General features: G+C 46.0%; 1 protein-coding gene across 6 annotated transcripts in view; it reads left to right on the top strand.

Annotated features, from left to right (window-relative positions):
- Positions 1–27,012, top strand: part of LRP4 (LDL receptor related protein 4) — a 112,070-nt gene that overhangs the window by 40,358 nt on the left and 44,700 nt on the right. For all 6 annotated transcript variants that reach the window (XM_050955222.1, XM_050955224.1, XM_050955225.1 and 3 more), the window contains exon 2: positions 12,979–13,125. In XM_050955222.1, coding sequence (XP_050811179.1) covers positions 12,979–13,125 — 147 coding nt within the window. The remainder of the gene's footprint in view (positions 1–12,978; positions 13,126–27,012) is intronic.

Below are 27,012 nucleotides of genomic sequence, written 5' to 3'. Positions count from 1 at the left end.
AGAACATTAGCTTTTTATGTAGTGCATCACATTGTTCACTGATATTAAATTTGTGGTCCTCTACAACCTCCAGATCCTTTTCAGCAGTACTACCACATAGCCAGTTATTCTCCACTTTAGAATCATAGAGAGGTCATCTAGTCCAGTCCCCTGCACTCATGGCAGGACTAAGTACAGTCAAACCTTGCAATAATGCGAATTCGGATATAACACGATCATAAGTTGGCTCTCCTTTAAGGCCGTAATACTGGTCATGTTTTGCCGGAATACTTTTTTTTTACGACATTTATAAATAAACCATGTTCTTCTGGTCTTATAGGATAAAGTGACTCATGGCTGTTGCAGGCCCATTGCACTTAGTTCTCGGGTTGTACGTGTGTATGGTGTTTGCCTATGAACTTGTTATTAATTTCCTATATTTTAAAAAATATTTTACCATTATGGATGCAGCAGTTCGCAAATGCAAGTTGTTTTTTGCCCAAGAGAAATTGTACGCCCTGGATCAACCAAAGAAGGGCAAACAACAAACCCAGCTTTCTAGTGATCTAGGAACTAGCAAGTCCACTCTGCGAGGGTGGAAAAAAGAAAAGCTCCACAGCCTATCCTGCGTTCTTGAAGAAGAAACTGGTTTACTGCTTAAAAAGGTCAAGTTTGCTAACGACAAAGGCCTAGATTCAGCCTTGTATCAATGGTTTGTCCTGGCTCACTCAGAACAGTTCCCATTTCTGGCCATATTCTGAAAGCTCAAGCAGAAAAATTTGATCGCCTTATCAATGGAAATGAATCCAAATTTAGGGCGAGTAATGGCTGGCTGGACAGATTCAAGAAAAGGCACACTATAAGCCAAGTTCTTGTGTCAGGGAAATCCGCTCAGCTGATAAAGAGGCTGCCAATTCCTACCCAGTTGAGCTTAAAAAGTTGCTAGAGGAAGGTTGCTACACAGCCAATCAAGTTTACAACTGTGACGAGACTGGTTTATGCTTTAAAATGTTATCTGATCGCACCCTCACAACCAGGACCGATGGTCACAAACGAGAAGGCTTTAAGCAGAGGAAGGACCAAGTCACTCTTGTTTTGTGTCAACAAGTCTGGCAGCCAGAAAGTCAGACCTCTGATGATAGGAAAAGTGAAGTCTCCCAGATGTTTTCCTCATGTTAATATGAAGGCCCTTCCCTTTGAATACACCAACAGCAAGAATGCATGGATGAATAAGCTCCATATTTTAAAGACTGGTTCCATAAAACTTTCGTGCTAGCCGTACGGGCTCATTTGCGAAAACTCAAGCAAGAGGAAAAAGCTCTCCTGCTGCTGGATAATTGCCCTGCCCACTCCCAGTCATGATGGCAAGATTGAAGTCTCTTATCTCCTGAAGAACACTACATCAGAAATCCAACCACTGGACCAAGGCATCATATTGGTATTTAAGCAAAACTATCGTCGCGAAATGGTCAAGCGGATGGTAGCGGATAACAATTCATCTGTCGACATATCACTGGCATCACTCAACTTGAAAGAAGTCTGTCACCTCAGCGGGAAAGCCTGGGATGCTATTGCTGCACATTGCATTGAACAATGCTGGATAAAAGGTCTTGGTCCAGCTTTTCTGTCATCTACACATGATGATGGTAATGACTACAAGCCTGAATTTACAAGATTCATTGAAGATGACGTATGTTTAGCCAAAGAAGCGCTCGGAGAATATGAGCACAATCATCATGATATCCTCAACTGATTTTCAGCGGATGACATCTGCCCCATATATGAACACATCTCAGATGACGAAATTTGTTGCAAATGTCAGTGGGAAGAATGAAGCTGCACCACCAGAGCCTGAAACCAGTGGCGCTAATGATGACGACAATGATGGCACCTCAGCTCCCCCACCAAAAGTGTCCAAGGCAGTAAAGCACCTAGAAGCCAGTTTGAGGTGACTGGAAACATGGACAGCATCAAAATCCTCCAACTCAGAAGCATACTTGACTTTGCTAGAAGCCAACAGTCCTCAACAAATAAGCAGACCACACTAGATAGCTTTTTTTTTTTTAGAAGTGATGAAATTTAAAATTATGGAGTCATGCAACCAGATTGACTTTGCACTCTGCGCAATGATTAGTATAGTCAATATCACGTTTCTTTCATGTACAGTACATGTAATTAAATTACTACTTTTGTGTTTAAAACATGCTGGGATAACCGTTGTTGGGTGGTTTTGTTTTTTTTTTTTGGTTTTTTTTTTTTAATACAAGACTTAAACTGACCAGCTTGAAATAATAAATTTTCATAACCCCCCTATAAAGTTATCCCACATTTATCACGATTGAATTTTTTGAACCCCAATTATGGCGTTATAGCGGAGTTTCACTGTATTCTCTAGATCAGTGGTGGGTGCCAGACGATAAGCCACGGAGGACTGTGGTGGCAGATGAGTATCCGCCGAAATTCCACCGACAAGCTGCAATGTCAATAGGCATCACCACCAAAATGCCGCCAACAACTAGCATCATCCAAGCAGCATTTCGGTGGCTATGGCTCTGGATGACTCGGCTTATCGGCGGCATTTCGGCGGATGCTCGTCCGCTGGCCAGTACGCGGGTGCACTTAGACGCTGCAGCGAGCACCGTGGCGCCCGCAGGCACCACGTTGGGGACCTTTGCTGTAGATTGACCCTTGACAGGTGTTTGTCTAACCTGCTCTTAAAAATCTCCAATAACAGATTCCACCACCTCCCTAGGCAATGTATTCCAATGCTTAACCAGCCTGACAGCTAGGAAGTTTTTCCTAATGTCCAACCTAGACTGCCCTTGCTGCAATTTAAGACCATTGCTTCTTGTCCTATCCTCAGAGGTTAACAAAAACAATTTTTCTTCCTTCTTTATAAGAACAGTTTTCAAGTATGTAAAAGATTATGTCCCTTCTCAGTCTTCTTTTTTCCAGACTAAACAAACCCATTTTTTTCAATTTCCCTCATAGGTCAGGTTTTCTAGACCTGTAAAAAAAAATTTGGTTGCACTTCTCTGGACTTTTTCAGAGTTGTCCACATATTTCCTAAAATGTGGCACCCAGAACTGGACACACTACTCCAGTTGAGGCCTAATCAGTGTGGACTAGTGTTGAGGAATTACTACTTGTGTCTTGCTTACAACACCAATAAATCCCAGAACAATGTTTCCTTTCTATTCAACAACGTTACACTGTTGACTCATATTTATTTTGATTTATAGTTGTGCATTTGATTTTTCTTTCTCAAATGAAGTAAAGATAGACACTATGTTTGCCCTTCTCCAGTCTTCTGGGGCCTCACCCATCCGCCAGGAGTTTTCAAAGATATGCTAATGGTTCCAAGGTTGCTTTAGCTTGTTCCTTAAGTACCCTAGGATGAATTTCATCAAGCCCTGCCATCCTGAATACATCTAATGTATCTCAATAGTCTTTAACCTGTTCTTTCCCAATTTTGGCCTGTCTTCCTTCTCCCTTATCATTAGTATTAATTGTGTTGAGTATCCAGGTGCTATTAACTGTTTTAGTACAGATTGAAGCAAAATAGGCATTAAACACCTCAGCTTTATTGGTATCAGCTCTCCTTTTATTAGCTCTCCTTTCCCCTGCTAAGTAGGCCCCTACACTTTCCTTCATCTTTTTCTTGCTCCTAATGTATTTAAAGAATCTCTTGTCACTGCTTTATTATGTCTCTTGCTAAATGTAACTCACGTTGTGCCTTAGCCTTTCTGATTTTGTCTCTACAGGCTTGTGCTATTGTTCTGTACTCCTTAGCAGTTCATCCATGTTTCCACTTTTTGTAGAATTTCCTTTTGATTTGTTAGGTCATTAAAGATCTCCTGATGGAGCGCTGCTGGCCTCTGACTGTTCATCCCAGCATTTCTTTTGCATTGGGATACTTTGCAGTGATACTCTTTAATATTGGCTCCTTGAGAAACTGCCAGTTCTCCTGAACTGCTTTATCCTTTCATTTTTCTTCCTATGCACCTTGCCTATCAGTTCTCTGAGTTTGTTAAAGTCTGCTTTTTGGATGGTAAATTCTAGGTAAATAGGCCTGCACATAGGATGATTGGTTGATTTTTAATATCTGTTTTCTCTATAATGCTTTTGTCGTAAACAGAGTGTTAAGAGTTAATGTCTCTTATACCTGTAAAGGGTTACAAGCAAGAAACTGGACACCTGACCAGAAGATCAATCAAAAGACAAGATATTTTTAAATTCGGGTGGAGGGAAGTTTGGGTGTGAGTTCTTTGTTCTTCTCTCGGAGGGTCTGAGAGAGACCAGACATTACTACAGGCTTTTTAATTGTTTTACTCTATTTGCATTTGTGGATCTGGCTGGTTAACTTTTATATGTGTAGTTGCTGGGAATATTTTGATTTGTATTGGTACTGGTGGGAAAGTCTCTTTCTGGTATCTGTAAGCTATAAGACCCTGTAATATTCACATCTTGAAGTTACAGAGATAATTCTCTACTTTTTCTTTGATTTTTTTCTTCTCTTTCTGTCAGCTCCATCTCTTTTTGTTTTATTTCTAGTTCTTGTAGTTTCTTTTCCATGTCTTGCTTGTAGTCTGCGTTTCTGATTTGTCCCTCTGCCTCCAGTCTTGCCAGTTCCTGTTTCAGGATCCTGTTTTCTTGTGCTGAGATGCCCTCTGGTGTTTACTGCCTGAAATGCAGGTTCTCTGGCTTCCTGGGGTTGCTTAGCAACAGAGTCCTTTTAACTTCCTAGCCTCTCCCGAAAGAGTTAAAAAGCAAAAGAAACTGTCTTTCATTTACAAATGTGTTCTGGCTGGAGTGCTTTGTTTTGGGGCACTCTGACCTCCCCAACCTTCCCTGGGGACCCCAAGAACCCAGATCCCTTGGGTTCTTAAAACAAGGAGAAATAAACCATTCCCCCACCTTTCCCCCTCCCAGAACTTCCCTCCCTGGGCTATCCTGAGATACTGATCTAACCTCTTAAATCACCATACAGAGAAGCATCTCCCTTCCCTTTCAAAAAGAGGCAAACAGATTCAAGGAAAACAGAGATTTTATCACTCCCTCCTCCCGTCTCCCCTGCCCATCCTGGTGAGTTATCCCAATCCCCTGGGATAAAACAAGGGAGACAGAGAAAAAAACAATCAATCAGGTTCTCTAAAAAGAAATCTTTTAATAAAAGAAAGGAAAAAGTAAAGAATTATCTCTGTAACTTCAAGATGTAAATATTACAGGGTCTTATAGCTTACAGATACCAAAAAAAGACTTTCCCACCAGTACCAATACAAGTCAAAATATTCCCAGCAACTATACATATAAAAGTTAACCAGCCAGATCCACAAATGCAAATAGTGTAAAACAATTAAAAAGCCTAAACCGCCTGTTTTACTTACTATATGAAAAGAAACTTAGAGAGCCTGTAGTAATGTCTGGTCTCTTTCAGACCCTCCGAGAGAAGAACAAAGAACTCACACCCAAACTTCCCTCCACCCGAATTTAAAAGTATCTTGTCTTCTGATTGGTCTTCTGGTCAGGTGTCCAGTTTCCTGCTTGTAACCCTTTACAGGTATAAGAGACATTAACCCTTAACACTCTGTTTATGACAGCTTTCATTCTAAATTAAATAAAATTTTGTTATAGGAAGGCTGCTTGAGTACTGGACACCACTATCATTGCTCCTGGAGGGAACAGAACTGCAGGTACTGAGGATAAGTTTGTCCTGCTGCGGTAATTGCGGTTGGTCACAGGGACGGCAGCCAAGGGGCTGGTCTGAGAGTGGGAAAATTGTGTGATTCTACCCCTAGAGAGGTGACTGCTTGTGGCCCAAGACCTGAGGTGATGCTCTCAAAGAGAGCAGGAGGGGTCAGAGGTGCAGTTAGCCTGCTAACTGAGTCAATATTCTTACAATCTTCCTGTGGCTAGGGAGTTTGTGTGCACTGTTAAACAGCTTCCATTTTGCTTCAGAGACAGGCAAAGTGATTCCTATGTATAGAGAATCGATAGTGTCTTGGTCTCCTTGGCAATGAAAAATTCTAGATAAATGTTTAGCAAAGTCAAGATTGGGGATGCCAGTGTGTGCTCCTGTTGTATAGGAGTCTGCAGTAGCCCAAGTGAGTGACATTCTAATGTGATTATAAGGGGATGTTTCTGCCTGGTTGCTTATTTAGTTGCCCGAAGGGGAGACACCCTGACTTCCGGCCCATTTCCAGATTCCTCTAGCTGATTGGAATTGAAACGTGAGACAGGGTCATGTTCCACACCAATGTGCACTTAGTTTCCTATCACACATGCCCTATTTTTAGAGAGAGCGTTCACCAGCAAGGAATGACACTTCATTGAGTCTCCTCACACCCACTGCACTCTTTCTACTTTCCCTCAAGGTAATTTGGTACTCTGGGGAGAACAGTCTCCTAATCCCTAGTCTTCTAGGTGTCTCCTGTTACAGAGGGGAGCAGTAGTAAAGTTCCGAGTGTGCTGTATGTGAGGGCTGGTCCACACTAGGGGGGGGAATCTATCTTAGATACGCAACTTCAGCTACGTGAATAACTTAGCTGAAGTCGAATATCTAAGATCGGATTACTCACCCGTCCACACGGCGCGGGATCGATGTTTGCGGCTCTCCGTGTCGATTCCGGAACTCCGTTGGGGTTGATGGAGTTCTGTAATCGATATAAGCGCGCTCGGGGATCGATATACCGCGTCTAGATTAGACGCGATATATCGATCCCCGAGCAATCGATTTTAACCCGCTGATACGGTGGGTAGTCTGGACGTGGCCTGAGAGGATAGAGCAGAGTGTTGAACACAGGAGGTTAAAATCCTGCCTCACTGAAATCAAGGGCAAAATTTTCATTGACTTCAGAGGGGAAGGGGGATTTTACCTTTTGTGTTTATAGAAGAGAGAAACGGTCCACCTTGCTGTGGTTAGTTCTTTGACACGCTTTAACTGTGATTTAGTTACGTATAAAAAATTTAAGCCTATTTTTCAGTGTTGGGGGAAGGGGTTGTAGTATCTGCAGTGTCCTCAGCTTGCAGTATTGCCAGGGTAAAGCAGGGTTTATAAAAGGCACTACTAGAAATAACCACAAGGCCAGTGAAACTAAAGATCACAAACCACAAAATATTAGGCCACTGAAGATAATAAAAGGCATGTGACTTAACTATTTTATGTACTGTATCAGTTTAGGTCAAGCAAAGTACATTTACTTGGACCATCACTTGTCAGGGATGGTCTAGGTGTACATTGTCCTGCCTCAGCACAGGGGGCTGGACTTGATGACTTCTTGAGGTCCCTCCCAGCCCTAGATTTCTACGATTCTATGATTAATAGCAGAGTTTAACTTTAAAGATGATGATAAAATTGGGAATATAGCAGAGTAAGTTGCAGCACACACAGTGAATTCTTAATATTACTAGACAGCTGCAGTTATTCCCCTTCAGCTCTCTAAGCTCCACCACTGTCTTGATATTTGGCAGCAAAACTAATGCCCCATAAAAATAAACCTCTGATTTGCCATTCATCTAAAAATAATTTGTAAAAGTTTCCCCCCAAGTTTGGGAGTTGACTGTCTTGACACTTTATCTCTTGTTGTTGGCAGATGCCACCTCAAATTGATTGGCTCAAACTCGCTGTAGGCCTAGCCCTCTGTTGAATTACATTTTTATTCTGTTTTTTTGTGGAGAAGGAACAACACTGAAACTGAAAAGTCTCGTCCACTTTCCTTTACCTCCCAGATTGTTGCTGTATGGGAGGGCGAAGCTGGGGGTGCTGCTGTGTCTTCCCTTAGAACACAGTCAGAGTTCAAACTTGCTCAGATGAGTTGCCAGGTACTGTTGGGCAAAGTGGTAGAATAATTGGTGCTCTGTGAAGTTGACCATAGAAAGGGATTAGGTAAGGACAACTTGAGAGCACAGAGACAAAATGCAATAGGTTTCTGCCTTTCTAGGCAGTGGTAAGCTCCCAGCAGAAGATGGTTTGCCCAGAATTTTCATAAGTTTCCAGTTTGAGTGTTTTTCTCTGTCAATGTGGGTTGATGAAGAGATTTGAAGGGGGTGATTGGTCTTGTAAACTTAATTTTGAATTGGCAAGCTGATTATTTACCCCAAATAATTAACTTCCAATAGTCAAGCAAGTTTCCTGGATGACATCTTGCTTTCCCCTTTGAACACCGTCACTGGCTTTCCCCACCTTCTGAATCATGCTCAAGTTTCTTAGCTTGGCCTCATCTTCAGGGCTCTGTAATACTCTGCTACTGCCTATGTTTCTGTTTTCTTCCCCCCCCCCCCCTTTGCTCTGCTATCACTTCCCACATCAATGAAAATTGAAAGGTGGATAAGGAACTGGTTAAAGGAGAGACTACAACAGGTCATACTGAAAGGTGAATTCTCAGGCTGGAGGGAGGTTACTAGTGGAGTTCCTCAGGGATCAGTTTTGGGACCAATCTTATTTAATCTTTTTATTACTGACCTTGGCACAAAAAGTGGGAATGTGCTAATAAAGTTTGTGGATGACACAAAGCTGGTAGGTAATGCCAATACAGAGAAGTATCGGGATTACATACAGGAAGATCTGGATGACCTTGTAAACTGGAGTATTAGTATGAAATAGGATGAAATTTAATAGGGAAAAGTGCAAGATCATGCATTTAGAGATTAATAACAAGAATTATTGTTATAAGCTGGGGACGCATGAGTTGGAAGTAACAAGAGGAGAAGGGCCTCGGAGTATTGGTTGGTCACAGGATGACTATGAGCCACCAATGTGATATGGCCATTAAAAAAGCTAATGTGGTTTTAGGATGCATCAGGCGAGATATTTCCAGCAAAGATAAGGAGGTGTTAGTACCGTTATACAAGGCATTGGGGAGACCTCATCTGGAATACTGTGTGCAGTTCTGGTCTCCCATGTTTAAAAAGGATGAATTCAAACTGGAACAGGTACAGAGAAGGGCTACTAGGATGATCTGAGGAATGGAAAACCTGTCTTATGAAAGGAGACTGAAAGAGCTTGGCTTGTTTAGCCTAACCAAAAGAAGGCTGAGGGAATATATGATTGCTCTCTACAAATATATCAGAGGAATAAATACCAGGGAGGGAGAGGAATTATTTAAGCTCAGTACCAGTGTGGACACAAGAACAAATGGATATAAAGTGGCTATCAGGAAGTTTTAGATTTGAAATTAGACAAAGGTTGCTAACCATCACAGGAGTGAAGTTTTGGAACAGCTTTCCAAGGGGAGCCGTTGGGGCAAAAGACACATCTGGCTTCAAGACTAAGCTTGATAAGTTTATTGAGGGGATGGTATAATGGGATAGCCTAATTTTGGCAATTAATTGGTGTTTGACTATTAGCAGTAAATATGCCCAATGGCCTGTGATGGGATGTTAGATGGGGTGGGATCTGAGTTACTACAGAGAATTCTTTCCTGGGTGTCTGGCTGGTGAGTCTTGCTCACATGCGCAGGGTTTAGCTGATCGCCATATTTGGGGCCGGGAAGGAATTTTCCTCCAGGGCAGATTGGCAGAGGCCCTGGGGGTTTTTTGCCTTTCTCTGCAGTGTGGGGCATGGAAGATTCTCTGCACCTTGAAGTCTTTAAACCATGATTTGAGGACTTCAGTGGCTCAGACATAGGTTGATACAGGAGTGGGTGGGTGAGATTCTGTGGCCTGCGTTGTGCAGGAGGTCAGACTAGATGATCATAGTGGTCCCTTCTGACCTTAAAGTCTATGATTCTATGATTCCCTTGGTCTCCTTTTCCCACTCTCTCATCTTTGCACCTTTGTCCCAGCCCCCAGCCCTTTACTCTTGAAGCATTTTTTTTCTTTCCTTTTTGCACCAAATGTTAACTATTCTCTGTTCTTTAAAATTCCTTCTAAGAACATGTTTCCATGAAGCCTTTTAAAGGTGATGTGCAAAGGAGGCAAGGGAGAGGGGAAATGCTTGTTTGTCTCCTCTCCTCCCCAGAACTCTCCTTATGTTCTATTAAAGAAGGTCTAGGAGGCTTTAATTTAAAACCGATACACTAGAAGTTCAGATTTTATCAACCCTCTTTTTTTCTTTAAGGACTCTGTAGAGAACTAATAGGTGTTGGACTTCAGATAGCATGGAAGCTCTATTGCTGGTGTTGCTGATTATCTCAGCATAGGGTTGGCAACTTTTTAATCACACAAAACCGACACCCTTCTCCGAGGCTCCCCCCCCCCCACACTCCATCTCCCTTCCCTCCATCACTTGTTCTCCCCCACCCTCACTCACTTTCACCGGGCTGAGGCAGGGGGTTGGGGTGCAGGAGTGGTTGAGGGCTCCAGCTAGGGATGCAGGCTTTGGAGTGGGGCTGGGGGATGAGGGGTTTGGGGTGTAGGCTGGGGCAGGAGGTGAGAGGTGTGGGCTCTGGGTGATGCTTACCTCAGAGGCAGCTCCCTCTCGCTCCTAGGCACAGAAGTGGCCAGGTGCCTCTGTGCGCTGCACCTGCCTGACAATGGGAGCTACAGAGCCGGCGCTTGAGGCAGGGGCAGTGCGTGGAGTCTCCATTGCCACCACTGCGCCTAGGAGCTGGACATGCCAGCCACTTCCGGGAGTAGCATGGAGCCAGGGCAGGCAGGGAACCCGCCTTAACTCCGCTGTGCCACTGACTGGATTTTTAGTGGTCTGGTCAGCGGTGCTGACTGGAGCCGCCAGGGTCCCTTTTCGACCAGGCGTTCAGGTTGAAAACCAGATGCCTGGCAACCGTAGCTCAGCACTTTCTGGGTCTGATGGCCTCCTTTGTTTTCCTTCCTACTGAGTCATTCTGGAGTGGTTGGTGTGTGTGTGTGTGTGTGTGTGTATGTGTGTGTGTGTGTGTGTGTGTGGAGGGAGCTAGAATGTCTGCAGCAAGTGTTCAGTATTGCCAGCCCATATATTCAAATACCATGCATCAGACCCCCCAAATTCATGAGATTAATTTAAAAATTGAGATATTTAAAAATTAATAACAGTTGTTTTTTGCCTCCCTTCTGGTTTTTTGCCTGGAAGAGAAGTGCCAGCTCCTTCTCCAATTTGTGTGCCATCATCTTAGGTTCAAAACTGCCCCTTAAATACCCCCCCCCCAGTACAGTTCTTCCTGTTAACTGCTCAAAGGGGGCTCTGCTTATCCCTTTCTGTTGCTGAGGGGGTGGTGAACTACCACTCTGTCCCTCTCCCTAGTTTGGCTGTCCCACTCACTCATCCTCCCTGCTCTCCCACGGTCTTGTTGCAGACACAGCAGTGCCAGAGGCAAGCAACAGTGGTTCGTTGCCTAGAGTGCTTAAGCGCCAATAAACACACTAGGGTGGAGAAGCAAACAACCAAATTTATTTGAGCTCAAATAAGGTGCCAGGGAGAAATAACAATCTCAGATCCTGCACCCCTAAAACTGGCTGTTACAACCAAAACTAACTGCTAACACTACATTTTTGCAGCTATTAGTACATTAGGTTACACAAAGTGTTTAACATGGAGGAACATTGGTTCATTAAGGCCTACAACAGGAGGGCTTCATTGACACTTGTGGTCTATCACCTTTCCGAGTTACCTAGGGTTATGCCAGAGTGACACCAACAGTCTGAAGTTCCCACCTGGCCCTGAATTCTCTTGCCCCTTCTATACTGCACTTCCTTTCCCCTCACAGCCTCCTACCAGTCACGTTCTCCTTCTCTGCCATGTTATGTTCCCTTAAGCACACCCCTTTGTTCCTCCTGCTCCCCACAGTCCCCGACTCCACATAGTTTCCTGTCCCATTTCCAGTATTGCCAAACCCAAATGTTCAATATCATGAGACAGACCCCTAAAGATCATGAGACTTTAAAATAAAAGTTTTATTTATATTTCCCTCCTGGTTTGTAAGCCCTTAGGATGAACTTGAGTCCCATATCAATGTTTTTCTACGCTAGAGGCTAGAAACTGAGATACTTATGTAATTGAGATGCCAGGAGGGCTTTAAATAAAATATCGATCAAATATTACAAGATTAGGCAACACCCTGTTATGTAACAGATTTGCCCGCCCTGCTGTCACTGTAGTTTCATTTCTGCCTCCTCTGCATCCTCCTAGGTGACCATCTTTCCTGGGGACAGCCAGCTCACTTTCACATGTACAGATTAAAGGGACATGGTGGCCAACTTGCTGAGGGCAGTCTGTCGTTTCATTTCTCATTATCATCAGGGAGACTGGGGGCCATTTTGGATAGGGATAAAACTTCACAAGATTGAAGGCAGAAATCAGAAACTCATATAATTGTTTAGCATCCCTGACAATATCGCAAGACTTGGGATAAAATTGGAAGAGTTCTTAATTCACAAATCACAGAAATTTTTAAAGATGCAAATACCTTTTAAGCCATCTTGTCCACCTGTTCCTTCGGGTCCAGTGGTGGAATATTCCCTATAGTCTGTTCGCTATGGCCTTTGTCTTCCGTTCTCTGGTCCTAAGTGACAGGGCTCCCACCTTATCCCTTGGAAATTGATGCCACAGCCTCACCCATCTCACTGTTATAGATCTTCTGGAAGATTCCACCCATATTAACTTTTGTTCTGTTTTCTCTTAAATGGGTCCTGTGTTCTTCTCTTGTTTGCATGAACTCCACAACGAGGTGCGACTGCAAATGTCACCAGATGAATTACAGTGAACTGTTTTAGATCTGTAGGGGTCTGCTCTTTGATGAACTAGACTCAAGTAAATAACAAAGATGCACGGGTGAGAAGGTGACAGTGAAAATTAAATTTAAGGAAGCACAAATATCTGCCTGCTGTGCTGATCCCCAGGCCTCTTCCTGGCTGCTTGCGTTGTGGTGTTACTTCCAGATAGTGTCATTCTGGGAATCTGTACATATCAGTGACACCAAGGATGGAAGGTTTTTTTCTTTTTGCAATGGGTTGTATATGTGGGGAATAATTGTGATGTTTGGAAGCTGTTGCACTTACATTAAAACAATGGGATCCTTTCTCCCTCTCTCTAACCATTTTGATTATTTTCTTTGTCTCCCCCTGCAGGTGTAAAAAGCAGCACTGACTGTTCCTGTGGACGCAATCACTTTACTTGTGCAGTCAGTGCCTTTGGCGAGTGCACGTGCATCCCGGCTCAGTGGCAATGTGATGGTGACAATGACTGTGGGGACCACAGTGATGAAGATGGCTGCAGTAAGGAAATAACTCCTTTTGTGTGTACATGTGGGTGAGCACGCTAGCAGGCATCTACAGGCAGGAGTGTGTGAGAGTGTGAGAGAGAGAGAAGGCTGAAATATGAAGGTTTTAACTTTCCTCTATGGACCTGAGAACTCTGTGTCTGATTTAGAAGTTACAATGAGTTTGTTTTGGTTTGTTTCGCACCTGCTAACTGTCCTTTTTGACTGAGGCCTATTTCTGGAATAACAGAGAGCTATTAGTCAGGACTATGTGTATAGGTAGCACAGGATGGGAATAGTGGAGGCATCTGTAGTCAGAGTAGAAGTCAAAGAGGAGGCTTGCTCTGTACTATGCCCATGTTCAGTCCCTAGCATGCTTTTTTTTTTAAACTTTGATTTACTTCTGTTTGAGCTGATGAAAATAGTTTTGAACTAAAATGTAAAACCTGTGAACAGACACACACACCAAATGAGCCTACCTCTCTGCTCCACCCGCCCTTCAGATCAATTGCCCTTGGGCAGTGTCTCCTTTACCACTTGGCTCCTTTTTGGGAGCTCCAGTGGTCCTGACTATATGAGATGCTTTTCCATTTATATTCACAACAGCTGAGGTTCACTAAGGTGCTTGAGCTGACACTCCTCAGATTTCAAAGCTAGGGAGCTAGTAGCTGTGGGGCTCTGGACTCTGAGGCTCCCATATTCTGACAGAGCGGAAATCCACTAACCTCGGGCATTGTGCCAGGCCCATTCTTGCTTTCTGGACTGGTTGAGGTCATGTGGGAGGAATTGTGTTTGGGTGGGGGGGAAGAGGGAGTTTCCTCTTCCTCATGTAAATTGGTTTGTGTAGGTGAGCTATATAGGTGGAGTAAATAAACAAATGTGCTGTGTGAGTATGTTCTGGATTAGTGTGCCCTCCCTCCATCTAGTGGGCTGCAATGTTACCCACCCTGGGTGCTCTGTGAGGGGAGGGGAAAACAGCCCTTCTAAGTTATGCTCCTGTCATTCATTCATCTGTTGCTGTGGGATCTTGTGAGCGAGATCATCTGACAACTGATGTCCGTGTCTGTTTAGCTGTATGCACAGATGAGAACTGATGAAAAGCTGGGCTCCCAGTGGGTGTAGCAGGAAGGAAAATAATTAGAATGCAGAATTCCTCTCCCTAGGACCACAAGGAAATGCAGCTGCTTCCTTTACTCACCTCCTGGGATTTCACAGATTCCATTGGAGGATAAAAGCTCAACTTGAAGAATTACTTTTCTTCAAATGACCTGGTATTCAAAGGGAATCCAGGCCCCTCTCTCTAGTGGAGGTGGGGAAATCTTTCTCCATTGAGACATATGTCCCTACCCAACCTCTCCTTGGTTCCCGCTGTTCTGACATCTGTGTGGGAGAAAATTTCATTCCTCTTGTGGAATGGAGTATTAGGGAATCCCACTGATGTTTCTCTGCCCCCTTTCGATTATCTGCGTAAGTGTGGGAGAATCCTGCACTGCTGTAGGGAAATTACCTTCCTCCCCAACCTTGGTTTCCTGCATCTCTGGACAGAATATTTAGAAACATGGGAAACTCACAAGGGGAAAAGAGGCCCTCAGGAAATTAAAGGGAGCAGGACTCTGACATAAAGGTGACCAGTGGGAAGAGAACCTGAGAACCCTGTGCAGGAAGCAGGGAAATTATCAGAAACAATATTTGGAGAGTCCAAGAACAAAGGAGGAAGTGGAACAATGGGGATAGAATCTGCCCAGACCTTCAGGACTGCACCCAAGCAAGAAAAGCACAAAACCTCCAAGAAGAACCTTCATGTACTGTGGGGGTGGGTGCCTGGGAGCCAGGGAAAATCTCAATCCCTGAAAAGGGTAGGAGGAGAGAAACAGGAACCCACCAGTTGTCTGTCTCAGGTTGAGAATAGTGAGACAGGAATATCTGATAACCAAGCACCCTAGGCTGATTTTGAAAATTGGTCTTGCTGGCCTCCAGTGCACTTACTGAGGCAGGACGGGAGATAAAAGGGAGACAGGGTCTACTTGGGCGTCAACACAACTAGTGAGGCGTCACACAAACTGGGGAGGGGTGGCAAATTGATCTGTGATCAGATTGGCTGACCTCCCTATGATTGGGAGGGAAAAGAAATAAACATGGCTGTTGCAGACAACCAAGTGAGCTATAAAGCCTGGGAATCTCAGGCCATCAACATGAATCAGTCTGAGTGACTGACCCTTTACACTCAGGGAGGGGAGATAACACAGCTGCAAACTGGGGGCAGCTCTCTGGGAACAGCAAGTCTGAGACAGGAGTGATTAGACCCCCTGCTGCCAGACTATTGTGTGTAGTTCTGGTCTCCACAGTTTAGAAGGAGAGAGACAAACTGCTGGAGCATACAAAGAAGGGTAACAAAACTGGTAAAATGGGAGACGAGCCAGAAGGAGCTAAATTTATACAGGGTAGAAGTAACTTGAGGGGAGGGGTTGGAAAATATCTGCCTCTATAAATACCTATGAGGAAACAGGGTAAATAAAGGGAAAGAATTCTTCAGGTCACAGCCAGGATAGGAAGGAAGGCAAAAGCAGAAGCTAGATCAGAGGTGGGCAAACTACGGCCTATGGGCCACATCTGGCCCATGGGACCGTCCTGCCTGGTCCTTGAGCTCCTGGCCAGGGAGGCTAGTCCCAGGCCCCTCCCCTGCTGTCCTCCCTCCCCCACAGCTACACCACCATGGGGAATGTGGAATGTATGTGTGTGGGGGGGATTGAATAAACATGGGAGTCTCAGGAGGCGGGGGTGTGGATGGGGTCAGGGGATGGGGAACAGTGGTGGTTGGATAGGTGTGGGGTCCTGGGGACCAGTCAGGGGGCTGGGGTGTGGATAGGGGTCGGGGCAGTCAGGGAACTGGGAGCAGGGGGGGTTGGTTGAGGGTGGGTTCCTGGGGGGTGGTTAGGGAACAAGGAGTGAGGGGGGGTTGGATGGGTTGAGGGTGCTGAGGAGGGCAGTCAGGGGGTGGGAAGTGGGAGGGGGCAGATGGGGGGTGGGGGCCAGGTTGTTTGGTGAGACACAGCTTTCTCTACCCGGCCTTCCATACAGTTTTGCAACCCCAGTGTGGCCCTTGGGCCAAAAAGTTTGCCCACCCCTGAGCTAGATGCTGGAGCTGAGAAGCTGGTGACTCTCACAGAGGACTTGAAAAGAACCCACCAATCCCAGGACTATGTGAGCATTCCCAATTGCTAGGCTTAGAGAGGCACTCAGAACACTGCTGCTCCATTGAGGCTGCTGAGTCGTCTGAGTGGCTGTCTAGCATGCATCATGCTGCGTGATATTACTAGCCTGTTAGGGACGGGACAGGACAGCTTTATGATGTGTGGTGCTGGTGACTGCTTCCTTTATTAATCTCCCATTCTGCCTACCAGTTATGGTGAAATCTCCTTGCTAAAGCCAATAGTTGCTGAATCCCTTTCCTAGCCTAGCTGTTAGTCCAGGGTTTCTCAAACAGTATGTCCCTCGTCCCGCACCGCTTCCAGCAGCTCCCATGGGCCCGGAGCAGTGATCTGCGGCCAGTGGGAGCTGCGATCGGCCAGACTCTCCTGCAGACAGGGCAGGTAAACACACCGGCCCGGCCTGCCAGGGGCTTTCCCTACACAAGCGGTGACCCCTGTTTGATAAAACCTGTTAGTCTTCCCAGAGATGTCTGAAGGTGTTGGATTCTCACAAGCTCCTGGCAAAGCACCTTTAAGAGCACTCACATCACAGCCTAACCATTTCCTTCCTTCCATTTTTCCACTGTTCAAGCAGCTTCTTCAAGATCCATATGCTATCCCAGTTAGAGTTCCTGCTACTGCCGCCGCCTCCTCCTCCTGTTGGATTTTGTCTGCTTCCAGCTCCCCTCTCTTTGTCTCCTATTCTGAACTTGCCCTATTTCTTTTCTGCTCATTTTCAGCATGTCTAAAACTCTTGAATTCCCAGGTAGCTTTTATAGGCATAAGTACGAGGCAGTGGGATAGGATTGCACACTTCCCTTCCAGAAGTTAAAGGCCCAGTTAAGACATCATTGAGGTTCCTTGAAAACCATGGAGCTAGGATTCAGACTGGAATGAGCCATATGATGTGTTTTGGCCCATGAATCTAGTTCTATGCAGCCACATGCGTATTACCATCTGAGATGGAGAAGAAAGTACAGGGACGAGCCTTCCGCAAGGTATGGTGCTATAGCTCCTCCTCTGGCCAATTAATGAAGTAATGTTGATGAGCTCCTGAGAGAGTCATGCCCCACTCCCGAGAGGGAGAGGACTGTGGGGACTTTAGAACTCATAACCCCAAAGGCAAACAGTGACGCAGACCCAAAGGTCTCCGCTCTTGAGGTGGGATCTGTGTCCATAAAATGTGGTGTATGCTGGAGTAATTGAGCTAGTTAATTGCAATTAACTAATTTTACATTAGTGCCATTTGTCAACCCTTTTGAAGTGGTAACGTGCTAATTGTTGTGGGGAGGGCTTGAAATGGAAGGTGAACAAGAAAGGAGGACATGCAGCAATGAAGGGCGATGTGTCAGCCCAAAGCGGGTGCAGAAAAGGGATGAACAGAGGAGAACATGTCATCCTTTACGAGTGGGCCTTGTCTCAGGTTTTCAGTTCTAAATATAGTGGCTACCAACTTCCTGTCAAATCTTCCCCCAGGAGGCAGGAAATCTAACTCTCACCCCAAATCTAGGGCCATGTCTACACTGGCAAGTTTCTGCACAGTAAAGCAGCTTTCTGCGGTGTTACTCCCAAGGTGTACACACTGTCAAGCCACTTGATGCACAGAAATAGTGCAGTTACAGCGCTGTAAAGAAATCACCACAACGAGAGGTGTACAGCTTTTTGCGCTGGAGCTACAGTGTCGCAGTGCCAGTCAGACACCCTGGTCGATTACAGCTCTGCAGTTGACCTCCAGGAGGTGTCCCACAATGCCTGTTCTCGCCACTCTGGTCATCGGTTTGAACTCTACTGCCCTGCCCTCAGGTGACCAACCTTGAGCCCCATCCCTTAAATTCCTTGGGAATTTTGAAAGACCCCTTCCTGTTTACTCGGTGATGCGTGCAGTGGCCTCAGTGCATCTTTCCAGGTCACCATGCCTGCTCCATGCACCAGACAATCCTCCGCTTGGAGCAATGCGAGCTGCTGGACCTCATCAGCATTTGGGAAGAGGAGGCTGTCCAGTCTCAGCTGCGCTCCAGCCATAGGAATTATGATGCCTACAGACAGATTTCATGATGCATGTCAGAAAGGGGCCATGACCAGCACACTCTGCAGTGCAAGGTCAAAGTGAAGGAGCTGCGGAACACCTACCATAAGGCACGGGAGGCAAACTGCTGCTCCGGTGCTGCACCCACAAGCTGCCAGTTCTACAAAGAGCTGAACGCGATACTCGGTGGTGACTCCACCATCACTGCGAAGGCCACTGTGGATGTGTTGGTGGCTCACATGCCAGTTGATAGTGGACTGAGCCAGGAGGAGGAAATCTTGGATGGGGAAGGGGAGGGAGACACAGAGGATGACTCAGAGGTCAGAGATACATGCAACCAGGAGCTCTTCTCTACCCTAGAGGAGGCTAACCACTCACAGCGATGGGAGCTTGGTGAAGCACAAACAGAGGAGGCCTCTGGTAAGTGTCTTGGATTTTGGGAATTACTGAAGCAAGTTATTGGAGGCAGGAGGGTTGCAGAAAGCAGGCTTGTGTCTTTATGATGTATGTACCACCACATGCCCAGTCTGAGCGATGGAACAGGGAGTTGATTGACTCCCTCAGTTCATGGGAATCTGTCTCAGAGATCTCCAGGAAACTCTCATGGAGATACTGGGCAATCTACTGCCGCAGGTTCTTTGGCAGAGCTACTTTGTTTCTTGCCCCATTAAGGGTAACTTTTCTGTGCTACTCTGCCATCACTTGGGTGGTGAGGGGGATGACCAATGCTTCACACAGGTGTGAGCTGCATGAGGGCTAGGGCAGAAGCCACAGTCTTGGAGAAGACCTTCACTTGATTCCCTGCTCACCCTCAGCAGCGAGATATCTTCCATAATTAACACAGCCCGTGGAAAATGTGGGGACAGTAATGATTATAAGGCCCCCTCCTACAGTGGTGGCTCTCCCCAAGAGCCACGTGTCCAGTATACAGTATGGTCCTGGAACACTGATTTCCCCTGCCCCTGCAGCTGCTCACCATTTTGGGGGTCTTGTGACTCATGTGTGCTTGCCTGGGGTCAACCAGTTAGTGACAGGTACGCAAATAGTGGCTGTGTTTTAAATCACTGAATCAGTGGTCTGTGTGTTCGAAACAATAATGCTTCTGTAAAATGTTGCATTTTGGCTTCACAGATATGACCTTGGGAGTCCAACCTCCCTCTTGGTTGTCACCAGCAGAACGGCTGTGCAGAATTAGAAAGTGGTCATGAAGAGCTAAAGAGGATTTTCTGCATGATGTCATGATGCGCTCCGCGGCTGAAAAACAAGAATTGAAGGCATGGCAGGACGACGAGAAGAGGGACCGAAAGGAGAAGGCTGCATGCCAGAATGAAGCCATGGAGTGGCTCTTAAACATTATGGAGCACCAAGTGGACACGCTCCAGGCGCTACTAGCACTGCAAACCAAGCAGCTCTGCGCCCATCCTCCTCTGCAACTGTTGTCGCAAAACTCTCCCATGTGCCCCCCCGCAGATACCGCCAACACACTATCAACCTCCTGGCTCCAGTCTGTACCTGCTGCATTCCATTCCTGCCCCATCACAGTCTAGCCCTGCGGATTCCGAGTACCTGCTGCACTCAACACCAGTCCCTCTGCAGTTTAGCCTGCTGAAGAACAGTACTCGTTGCACTGTACTCCAAAGGAGAAGGTTACATATGATACCTGGACATACACAAATCTTTAACTGTCTTGGGACCCCACTCCTCCTGAGACCCTCCCATCCCCCACAGTACTGATGTGTTTTTTGTCTCTCTCCCTCCTCCTGTTGTTGTTTTTTAATAAAAGAATTGTTTTGGTTTGAAAGCAATCTTTATTCCATTAATTGAAACCAAACAGAGCCCTGCAAAGCAACAGGCAATTTTCTTAAATCTCCGCAGTACATTGTCTGCACCAATCACAATCACCTACTAGCATTACAGCACTGCACTCCCGAGCATAGCAACAAATATTAGTGGCTTTCAGCTTCAAACTGCTACCTCAAGGCATCCCTGATCCTTATGGCTCCGCTCTGCACCCCTCTAATAGCCCTGGTCTCTGGCTGTTCAAATTCAGCCCCCAGGTGCTGACCCTCAGTGATCCAGCCCCGAGTGAAGTTCAGGGGTGGCTCTAGGTATTTTGCCGCCCCAAGCACGGCAGGCAGGCTGCCTTCAGCGGCTTGCCTGCGGGAGGTCCCCGGTCCCTTGGATTTAGCGGCACGCCTGCGGGAGGTCCGCCGAAGCCACAGGACCAGTGGACCCTCCGAAGGCAACCTGCCTGCCGCCCTTGCAGCGACCGGCAGAGCACCCCCCGTGGCTTGTCGCCTCAGGCACACGCTTGGCGTGTTGGTGCCTGGAGCTGCCCCTGGTGAAGCTTTCACCCTTCCCTTCACAAATATTATGGAGTGACAGCATGTGGCTGTAAGCTTATAGCATAGGAATATTGTCATCAGCCAGATCCAGTTTCCTATATAAGTAGTGCCAGCAGAGCCTTTAAGTGGCCAAAAACACAGAAGTATTTTGCACTTGCTCGGCCTGTTGTTAAATTGCTCCTTGCCATCAAGGTTCCCAGTATATGGCTTCATAAACCATGGCATTAAGGGGTAGGCAGGGTCTCCCAGGATCAGAATGGGCATTTTGTCTTCTCCTACGGTGATCCTCTGGTCCGGGAAGAAAGTTCCTCCTTGCAGCATCATGCATCTTTCTGGATGAGCCTGCGTTAATTTCCGTGAAACATCCACAGTGATTCACGAGCGCCTGGAGAACCATAGAGAAATACCACTTCAGATGAATGTACTCAGGGGCTAGATGGTCTGGTGCCAGAATTGGAATGTGTGTGCCATCTATCGCCCCTCCACAGTTAGGGAAGCCCATTTGTGCAAAGGCATCCACAATGTCGTGCATGTTGCCAAGAGTCATGGTCTTTCGGAGCTCGATTTAATTAATGGCCCTGCACACTTCCATCAACACAAATCCAACAGTCGACTTTCCTACTCCAATACCAGTCTGGAGTAGCCAGTTTCCACAGTGCAATTGCCACGAACTTGTCCAGTGATAGGGCAGCTCTCATTCTCATGTCCTTGCACTGCAGGGCTGGGGTGAGCTCATCACACAGTCTCATAAATGTGGCTTTCCTCATCCAAAAGTTCTGCAGTCCAGACGTGCATGACAAATAAGCATTCAATGCTTATTTCCAGAGCCCAAAAGCGGCGTTCCACTGTGGTCAGCATCTCAGTGAATGCCACAAGCAGTCTTGTGTTGTAGCTACTATGCGTGGCAAGATCAATGACACACTCCTCTTGCCTTTGTAGTTTAAGGAATAACCCCACTGCCACTCATCATGTTAGTGAGATTAAGCAGCATATTGATCACCAGTGCGGGATCCATTCCTGCAGAGTGAAGAGGCAGAGCGCGCAGTACACAAACCGTTGAAAGATGGTGCCAAATGCGAACAGAAGCACAGGGTTTGCTGGGATGTGAAGCAATGCATTATGGGGCATTGGGACAGGGCCCAGGATGCCCCTTGACCCCCTTTGCCTTCCCACAAGTCTTAGCTGCAGAAGAGGAAGGATGCTCTGTGGGATAGCTGCCCAGAGTGCACCGTTCCAGATAGTGATGCAGGTGCCACAAGTGTGAACACGCTATTGTGCAGGCAGCTGACAGTGTGAACACACAATAGTGGTTTCTCTTCAGTGCTCTCTGAGCGATGATGTAACTCTGCCAGTGTAGACATACCCAAAGTATGTGTGTGCGTATGTGTAGAGTTTCTCCTCTATATTTCCAGTGTAAAGAGAGAGAATGCACCAGTGAGTAAAGGCATTGGAGTGGCCTTTTTTCCATTTCCATCTACGAAGCAAGTTTGCATGGTTTCTGGGTTAGTCACTCGTCCTTTGTTCCCCACCTGTTACCCTTCCTTCTTGCTCCAGCCCCTGCCTGGCTTCCCTGAGGCCTTGCTCAGTTTTATTGCATCAGAGTAACTGGTGTATCCGACTTGCACAGAGTCTTCCCCTGGCCCTGAGGATTATCAGTAATGGCCTGGGCAAGGAGAACCTATCCTCTGCCAGCATATGTGTTCTCTGCCGACCTCTCTGTGGCAGGGACTGCTTCCCTCCCAAAGCTGAACCCCTGCTATTATGGGAGCCAATTAGTCCATTTCATATTTGCTTCCTGCTCTGGTTTATGTTTAGAAGCCAAAGTGCTGTAGTAATAATAGTAATAAGCACCCTCGCAGCTGTCATTCCAGCTGCACAGACCTTCTTTCAGGTGTCAGCTCTTTGGCTCCATGACAGCATCTGTTTTGGAACCACTTGCAACATGTGCCAGAGCAGCTCAGCTGCCTACACACCTTGGCCTAGCAGAGGCTGCCTGGGATTGTTGCTAACCAAAGCAGACTGTACCACTTTATGAGGCCAGGGTGGGAGGAGAACTGAGTAAATTCAGCCTCAGCCTTGACAAACTGGCTGCTTCCCAAAAGATTTCCCTTGTTTCATCCCAGCTGTCCCCTTTTCCATGGAGTCTTCCTGCTCTGATGAACATACTCCACCTGTGCTTGTATTGGTCCTGTTCTGCCTTTGAACTGTTGGCTCTTTGGGACTTGCTTGCTTGACCCAACATCCTGTTGTACCACACTTTCTGGGCGTAAGGGGAGTGGGGGACTGATTACTCTCTTTGTCCTAGTTTATTGAAAATGGGATAAAACTCCACTGCTCTGAACCCAATAGGAAGTGTAGACAGCTTCTCTTGAGCCACAGGAGTGTGTAACTCAAACCCTTTTTTATTTTATTTTTTTTTGAGACATTTTCTTGGGTTCTGTATCTCTTTTCACCTATGAGAACTGGGCTGTGTGTGAGATTACTAAACTAATCTGTCCCAGACCAAAACTGTGAGGTGATGCTAAGGGTAAAAATTCTTACAGCAGCCTTTTGCTGTAGTTAGTGTGTAAGTAAAAGAAACCTAATAATTACTCCATAAACCACATAAATTCCTGACTTTTGAGCGATGGTTAAGAGTTCAGGTTAAACTTAAAAGAATCCTCAACCTCTGAAAGTCTGGAAATTCAAAATAGTCCACAACCTACATTAACTCTACCCCTGAAGTGACACCAGTCCCACATCTGACCTACTTTGGGGATTTTAGCTTTGCAGTTGGCTTAATTCATATCTCTGAAACTAACAGACAAACCACATCACAGAAGATATGGTGCTCCCAGGCATTGTCCTTTGCCGCTTCAGGATTGCAAAGGATTTGGTGCTCGTTGCAGATGGTCCCTTTCTATTTCTGTCTCACTTTTGCACAGCTTGTGTGGGAGTCCAGATTTTCTGACAGTACATTTGAACATCAAATTCAATGATACCACTAGAGGGAGTATTTTCTATTTTGGTTTCTGGAGAAATAACAGCAAAAAGTAGTGGCCCCCGCTGAGCATCCTGTTTTCTGCTCAAGGCTGGATTAAGGGTCTCTGCCTTCTATTTTAGGTTTGCTGCACATTCTGCTGATTTCCTTTAGCTAGTAAGCATCAGCGACTAACAAAGGCGTGGTGTCCCTGGCTTCTGTGCGTGGAGCAGACCTGTGTGATGTGCTCTCAGCTGGCCCCCCGAACTGGGGAGGCACCACTGGGAAAGAAGGGGTGGGGAAAGTCTACTCTAATGGCATTCTCCTCCTCAGCAAATGTGTGAAGCACGATTGCTTATCACAAATACCATATTTAAACTGAGGGACAAATATAAGACCACTTGGAAACACCCACATTCTAGACACTTGTATCTTCTTGACTATGTCATCGTTGGAGCCCATGATTGTACTGATATCCATATTACATGAGTGATGAAAGGTATGGCTGTCTGCTGGACAGGCCATTGTTTGGTCAGATCAATTATGAACATGTGGCTTGCACCACAACACCAAAACAACCGAAAGGAATGCGGAAGAGATCTAACATTAGGGCACTTCAGAATCATGCTAGTTATGAGACCCTTCAGCAATGCCTCATTGAGAGGCTCTCTGACCTACCTGACAACAGCAGTGATATCCAAACACATTGGGAGGAGTTCAAGACCATTATTCACAAGGCATGTGCCGAATCGATTGGATACTCCACTCACCGCCATTAGGACTGGTTTGATGAGAACAGCATGGAAATCCTAGCACTGACTCATCAGATGAGAAGCACATTTTGCACTTGGCAAAATGAACCCTCTAACTAGCAAAAACAAGAAACGTATCAGCTTAAAGCTGTAGTTCAAAGGATGCTGCGTGACATCAAGAATCAGTGGTGGCAAGCAATGCCCATGGAGAGCCAGAACTTTGCTGATCAACATGATATGAGAAGTGTGTTTTGTTTTTTTTGTTTTTTTTTTCCAAGCAACGAAAGCCATCTACAGGCCAGTCTCAAGCAACAGGACTCCTCTGCAATCTCAGGACAGCTCCACCCTTCTTAAGGACAATGTAGCTCTCAAACAACATTGGAAAGAGCACTTCAAGACCCTATTAAACCATTGATCTAAATTCTCAGCTGCCACCATCGAGTCCATTCCCCAGCAACCAGTAATAGAACCTCTTGCTGACCCCCATCTTCTGAGGAAGTTTGGCGAGCCATCACTCAGACTAGAAACAACAAGGCACCAGGCCCAGATGGCATCCCCATAGAGGTCTTCAAAACTGGTGGAATAGCACTCGTGCAAAAACTTGATCAACTTCTTGTTAAAATTTGGGTTAATGAGGAAATTCTACCTGACCTAAAGAATGATTTGTCCCCTTTCTGAAAAACAGTGACAATATTGGCAATGTGCGGGAATTACTGAGGCATTTCCCTCCTCTCCATTGTGGGGAAGATCTTTGCTCACATCCTTTTGAATGCTCACATCTCCTCTCTCTTGCCAAAGATATCCTTCCGGAATCCCAATGTGGTTTCAGACCATCTTGGGGCACCACTGACACGATTTTTGTTGCATGACAGATCCAAGAGAAGTGTAGAGAACAACACCAGCCATTGTTTATGGCATTTATTTATTTAACTAAGGCCTTTGATTCCATCAGTCATGAAGCATTATGGAAAGTGCTGTCAAGGTTAGGTTGTCCATTCAAGTTCATTCACATTTTCAGGCTACTTCATGATGAGATGACTGCCACTATCCTCTGTAATGGGTTATAGACAGACCTGTTTACCATCTGTACTGGTGTTAAGCAAGGCTGTGTTATTGCCTCAACCCTTTTTTCCATCTACCTTGCAGCGATCTTGATTCTTATTCATGACTACCTTTCTTCTGGAGTTGGGACTGAGCATTGTGTGGCTGGCCAGCTCTTCAACCTGCGACGTCTTTATTCTAAAACGAAGGTCAGCAGGACTGTTACTACCGACCTTCAGTATGCTGAAGACTGTGCTTGCGCACAACAAGGCGGACTTGCAATCCACCCTAGATCTTTTCTCAGGCCTTTCATAGCCCGGGACTTTCCCTCAACATTGGGAAGACTAAGGTTCTCCACCAGCCTGTCCCGGTGCATGTTGCCTCCCTTCTCACACAAATTGTCATCGGTGGTGAACTCCTAGAAAACGTTGAGCATTTCCCTTACTTTGTCTATCTGGGAGAGATGGCTACCAATCTTGATGTGCAGAGCGAACATAGGATCCATTATTCCAGCACGTCCTTCAGAATGTTGCTGCATTGTGACTTTATTGATAGAGAGCTGCAGATGGAAACTAAGATCCTTGTCTACAATGCAGTAGTTATTCCCACTATTCTTTTTTGGTGTGATACATGGGTGACATACCGAAGCCATCTTAAGTGTTTGGTGTGGTGCCACCAATGCTGCCTTAGGAAGGTTCTCCGTATCAGATAGGAAGACTGTTGCACCAATGCCAGCGCTCTCTCTGCAGTTAAGATCACCAATGTTGAGGCAAAGATGATGGCCATCCCAGCAAAATTGATGGTTCATTATGTGCAGATGGCTGATACTCTTCTTCAGAAGCAAGTTCTCTTTTCTCAACTTAGTCATGGTAAGAGGACTCGCAGGGGAACAGAAATGCTACAAAGACACCCTGAAAGTACATCTTTAGAAGGGAGGTGTTGACCTCACGAATTGGGACAAGCTGGCTGGCATCGCATCATACATCAAGCCTCAGCCCGTTTTGAGAGAATTGCCTTACTCGAGAGGCTGAGAAATGTCAGAGAAGGAAGGAAAGGGTACAGCATCCCAGCCAGCACTTGTGCTCTCTCCAAGCAACCACCTGTCAAATATGTGGAAAAACCTGTAGAGCACGGATTGGACTCCTCAGCCATCGTATGTCTCAGTAATGCCTCCTCCCCCCCCCCCCGGCAGACATCATCCTCGTATTGAGGGATACCTGATGATGACGATGGGTCTCAGCTGGAGAGCAGCATGTTGAGTTATTTGTGAGGCTCAAACCCAGTCTGGAGATAGTTATGAAATGTTAATGTAGATTCTGTGAAGAATATAAAAAGCAACCTCTCTTTCTTGGTGTCAAGCGAACAGCCTGTCTGGTAAGGACTGTAAGGCACTTGCTTTCCTGGGTGCCAGGTGATTTCTTCCGCAGCACAAAGCAGGGCTGGAGCATTCTGAGGGCTGTGGGACACGATTCAGCCTGTTCATCTTTCATGACTCTTCCCCCCCACCCCCCTGACCATAAAAACCAGCGGGAAGTAGTGGATACAACAGGCCTATAGTAGATCTAGCTCTGCTGAAATCTTGGAGGACTTCC

The sequence above is a fragment of the Gopherus flavomarginatus genome, chromosome 5, assembly GCF_025201925.1.
Source record: "Gopherus flavomarginatus isolate rGopFla2 chromosome 5, rGopFla2.mat.asm, whole genome shotgun sequence".
Lineage (NCBI taxonomy): Eukaryota > Metazoa > Chordata > Testudines > Testudinidae > Gopherus > Gopherus flavomarginatus.
The sequence above is the reverse complement of the archived record's forward strand: the minus strand, read 5'-3'. Positions and strand labels throughout refer to the sequence as shown.